The 5,486-nt window shown below is 30.4% G+C and overlaps 1 protein-coding gene across 1 annotated transcript; it reads right to left on the bottom strand.

The window, feature by feature from the left end:
• Window positions 1-593: 593 nt before the first annotated feature.
• Window positions 594-4,809, bottom strand: LOC111910620 (F-box/kelch-repeat protein At3g23880). Its single transcript, XM_023906446.2, has 3 exons — window positions 4,593-4,809; window positions 1,726-2,283; window positions 594-1,420 (listed from the first exon to the last, which is right to left on the bottom strand). The coding sequence occupies exons 2-3, from the start codon at window positions 2,254-2,256 to the stop codon at window positions 821-823; spliced, it is 1,131 nt and encodes a 376-aa protein (XP_023762214.1). The 5' UTR covers window positions 2,257-2,283; window positions 4,593-4,809; the 3' UTR covers window positions 594-820.
• Between the last annotated feature and the right edge of the window lie 677 nt (window positions 4,810-5,486).

Consider the following 5,486-nt stretch of genomic DNA (forward strand, 5'->3'; position numbering starts at 1 on the left):
ATGGATTTGTAATAGGTTATTTTCAAAGATAGGTGGATTTTTAAATCCATAACCGTATAATCATTGATTTAAATTAATATGTAAAATGATTTGAAAATAGTTAAAATTAATAATAAATTGATGTAACTTTTGGAAACCATTAAAATAAAATGAGTATAAAAGATCTATCTATACCGACTAACTTTAATAATAGTTAAAAATCAATACTAAAATCAAATTTTTTATTTACTTTTTTCATGTATAACCTACATTAAGTTGATGTAAATTTTGGCCACATTTTTGGCAACTAACCAGCTTGGGTCGTGAGTTGTGCCATGAAGTATTTTTTTTTTTTTTAAATATTTTTTTTTCCTTTTTGGTTAGTGTTTTTGAGATACGTTATAGAGAGAGTTTATTTTTAATGAAAGTCAATTTACCTATTACTTTTCCAACTCAAATTTTCTGATTCCACACAATATACTAATCAGATAAATGTTAACTACTCTCATCCTAAAAATACATTAATCGTTTGTGAGGCTTTAATAATGTACCTTCCTCACATGTTTCATCTTTAGAACAGTATCGATCAAAACATCTATTATGCAATCAACTCATCAACAAAGAAAATATCCCATTTGTTTATGATATATACACAAATATAATACATAAAAATGTGTAATGTACAAAGTCAAGCCACCTTCAAACACTAGCCAAATGACTTCAATTTCTTACACAAACAAACCATGTTACCTACTTACATTCCACAATCATTAGAATATAATAATAACCATATATGCAAACACACACACAAAAAATATACAATCACTTCAAACCTTACCAATCACTCTTCATTGTTATCATCACTTTCAACATCCAACAATGCTAAGCTCTCTTCATATCTATCAATAGAAAACGACCATAATACAACACCTTTGCTACAACATCCAGCAACAGTATAACACCCTGCCTCACGATTATAGATTGTTAAATTGCATCTACGTGATTCAGTTATCAAATCCCCATTATGTCTCAACTTCAAAGGTCTCCCTAAATCCGTATCCGGATAATGCACATCATATATCAATGTCCATGAAATCGGTTTCTTGTACTCCTTCATAACCCATATCTTGTAAGTGCTTGAACCCACAACTGTACAACGGTTTGAATAAATCACACCCAAATAATCCCCAACAACCGTTAATGTTAAACCCATTGAAGAATAATGCACCAGATACTCAGGCAATTGGATTTCTCCAAAAACGTTTTTACTCATGTCCATTGTTAGTATTGAGCAATGTGAAACTCCCAAATCAGCTGCTAACCAATGAACAGATCCATTGAAAAACACTTGTGAGCAGTCGCTAAGGATATGGTAGCAAGGAAAATCTTGAGGGAACACGATCGGTTTCCAAATCGCGGTTTTCACAGTGTAAATCTCAACCTGAAATAACATAAAAAAAAAAAAAAGTGGCAATATAATTAGTTTAAGACATGCTTGTTAGTGATTCGGGTTTAGGCCCAAGCCAATAAGAGACCTAATCTAAACCCTAAAGGGCTTGGGCGTAAACCTTAATCACTAACAATGTTATCGATTAAGGAAGTGATTCGTACACAACAATTTATGTTTTCAAATGTTGTATTGTACAACTAAGCATAAATTGTTGTGTATGGAGAAAAACTTTTGTATACGAATCACTTCCAATCGATTAATTCGTATAATATTATATATGTTGAATAAAAACATACCTCGGGTCTATCGATCAAGTTATTTCGATCATATGCAAGTCTCACTACCTTATAATCATCAGAATTCTCACAATACCCAAACCCGAAAACGAGAGTAAGTTCTGGCATGTATGAAGGAGGAGTTAGGGTAATTTTCTTCCTAATGGATGGATTCCATAGTAGGATTTCATTTTTTGGTGATCTTTCATTGTAGAGGCAAACAACGCCTTTGCAACTCGCGATGAGTGTATAAAATATGGTTCCATATTCATCACGGAGAAGATTGAAGGGGAAATCAATGGGGGCATCGAGAGTGAGATGTTGGTCATTGTGATGGATAGTGTATACTTCCTTCTTTTCTGTCCATAGACAACATCGAACAAGATTGCGAGAGTTTAATTTGTTGAAATTGTGAAGATGAGTTTGGCTGAATTCGGGGGAAGAGATGAGAGAATGCCATGATTTGCACACTAATCGAAAACGAAGAAGTGATTTTGATGGTAGCATTGAGAGGATGTTGATGATGAGTTCAGGAGGGAGGTACTTTGCCATTTTTTATGTGTAGAGTGAAGGTGGTAGCTGTCATGTTACAAAACATCATATTAAATGGTTTCATATATGTAAAAGTATAGAACAACACCAATCAAATTGAAGATGAGAAAGTAGACATTAAATATTTTTATAGAACTTGTGTTTGTTTTGAAATTAATATTAGAGCAATTTTCATAAATCGTCCATGTGGTTTGATCTGATCTACTACTTTTGTCCCTATCTCCTGTTTCATTCACTTGGACCATCTCTATGTATTTTTTTTTCTTCAGGCAAGACATGAAATGACTATTTTCCTTACTCTATTAGAAAACTAATTTATCTCTTTTATCTATATAATCCAATTTAAACTAATTTTTCACTCATTGAGTATATATATATATATATATATATATATATATATATATATATATATATATATATATATATATATATATATATATTTGTGTGTTGCTTATGGTTTTTTACTCTATTTTATACATATTAAAATAAGAGGCTAAAAGAAAACCATAAGTTAAATAAAATTAAAATATATATAAATGATGAAAGTTTGAGATTAAACATGTAGCTTTCTAAAACAACAAATTTAAAAAAAAAAAAAATGAAAGTTGGGTATGTTTGTGAAAAAAGAGGAAGATTTTGGGAACCAATTTTGTTACTTACATCGTATATGAATAAGGAAAGATAATATAGTGGCCATTTTTGTAAATAAAAAATAATATAGGTGCCATATTTGTAAACAGTTTAGTTTGGGCATTTAGCACCCTTCCACTAGGGATGAACATTAGAACTGGATACCCGCTTTCAGAACAGGAACCGTCTCGAAACTTTCGGTTCCAAAACTGGAACTGCCTTAAGCAGTTCTGGTTCCGGTTCCCTAAGTTACGGAACAACCTTAAGCCGTTCCGGTTCCGGTTCCGGTTCTCATTTTTTAGGAACCGCTACCCGTTGGGTACCCATCGGAACCGGTTTATATATATATATATATATATATATATATATATATATATATATATATATATATATATATATATATATATATATGTGTGTGTGTGTGTGTGTGTGTGTGTTAATTTGACCAAATTAGAAAATGTTGGTCTGATTTTGTCCGTTTTTTTATACGAATTTATTCGATTCTGACCGAAATAAATTGTGGTTTTATTGAAATTTTTTAATAAAGTTGATGTAACCAGGTTACCCGCTCCGGGAACCGGAACCGCCGGTTTCGGGACTGGTTCCAAAAATTTAAGAACTGTCTACACGGGTTCCGGTTCTGGTTCTAACTTTCTAGGAACCGTCGGTTCCGATTCCGGTTCCGATTCTCGCCAAATGAGGCGGGTACCTGTCTATGCTCATCCCTAATTCATCGCAATTGGCGGCAATTGTTACGTATATACAATTATTTATTTAATAATTATATTAAATATTACATGATTTCTTATACGATGATAATTAGATCTCCTTTCGATTTCAAAAAAATAAATAAAATAAAATAAAGTGAAATTTGGATACGAAATCAAGAGGGATTAAAAATGAACAGTTAATATTAAATATAAAGGATCTTAGTATTATACTTTTTTTACAACTTTTTTTACCAATTATAGTATTTTTTCTATATTAACAGTTTCCAAAAACAAACTTGATTCTTTAAATATATAATCTAAATATTATTTTTTTCTTTTTAAAAATACACATGTCACCTAGTCAGAAAGTTAAGTCGTGTGGGTGGCTTGTGGCTTGGGTCATAAACATTTATCAAATTTTCTTTTTTTTCTTAAATAAAAGTAATGAGCGGCTCACATACAACCCCAACAAACAGGGGTAGTCTAGATAAAGTCTTCAGGGACTAATTGGTCATTTTAACTTGACTTGAAACCAAAATAAAGTCTTTAGGGACTAATCGGTCATTTTAACTTGACTTGAAACCAAACCAAAACCGGCAAAACCGTCCGAATAATTTAAAAAAAAATATCTAAGAAAAAACAAAAAACAAAACGGTCGGAATAATATTTAGTAATTAGCAGTTGTAATTGATAAAACATATATAAATACTCATACGTATTCTTTATATATCAGTTGGTGTAAAAAAGATTACCAAAAGGTTTATCATTTATACGAATAAAAGTGTTTCTTTTCGTAAAATATACTATAATCGATCACCACAAATGGGTGTTCATATTCTTTAGGGGATTTATGCAAAATCAACATGTAAAAATAAACAGAAATCCAGACTACAAATGGGAATTTATCGTTCAGTAGAAACAATAAGAAACTGATAACAACTCATCATATACTTTATCAAGCAACAATAGATATGATATGGTGATGAGAAATCGAACCTGATATGATATGGGGATGGGAAACGAACTGAACCACTCGTTTCACTGGAAGTAAGTCGGTGGGAAAGGTCGGCGAGGAGGAGGGAGGGGATAGAGATGACGGTGATGAACACCGTCGCCGGAGAAATGGGGAGGTGAGTACAGTGGCAGCCGTTTGATTTGGAGGCGTCTATTGGGGGGCAGCGGCTTTAGTGTTTTGGAAAAGGTGCTTAGTTATTGTGTATATATATATCTCTTCTTCACCCAACTGGCTTTGATAGGTTCCATAATTACAGATCATCAACCTCATCCAATGTGAGTTTATTATATATATTTTTTCTCTTATATTAATATTTTAGTAATTGTTATAACATATTATATTATTAAAGTTTATTATATACATAAAATATGTATTTTATAAATATATGGAGATAACCTCGTTATTATTTACTTTTTCAAGCACCTTTTTAAATATAATAAAAGATATGTTAAGTTATAAATTTAGGCTTATATGAAGTTCATGGTAACAAAGTTACAACCTTTTGAGTCATTTACAAAATCACACCATCATGTCTATTTTCTTATATTTAAAATAACTTTATGTCATATAAATTTCTACTTTTTAATAGAAAAATATATTTATGATTTTCAGAAAATGTATTTCAAACTTCTAAAAATATATTTGAAACCCGACAAACAATTCTTAAATTTTGAAAAAAAAAATTCAAAACGTTACAAATAGTATATATATATATATATATATATATATATATATATATATATATATATATATATATATATATATATATATATATATATATATATATATATATATATATATTGGTTTATTTGAGATTAAAATATAATTAGAGATGTTTAGATTGTCACATGGCCATTTGATTATCCGATTTTAAA

This window comes from Lactuca sativa, chromosome 1 (assembly GCF_002870075.4).
Source record: "Lactuca sativa cultivar Salinas chromosome 1, Lsat_Salinas_v11, whole genome shotgun sequence".
Classification (NCBI taxonomy): domain Eukaryota; kingdom Viridiplantae; phylum Streptophyta; class Magnoliopsida; order Asterales; family Asteraceae; genus Lactuca; species Lactuca sativa.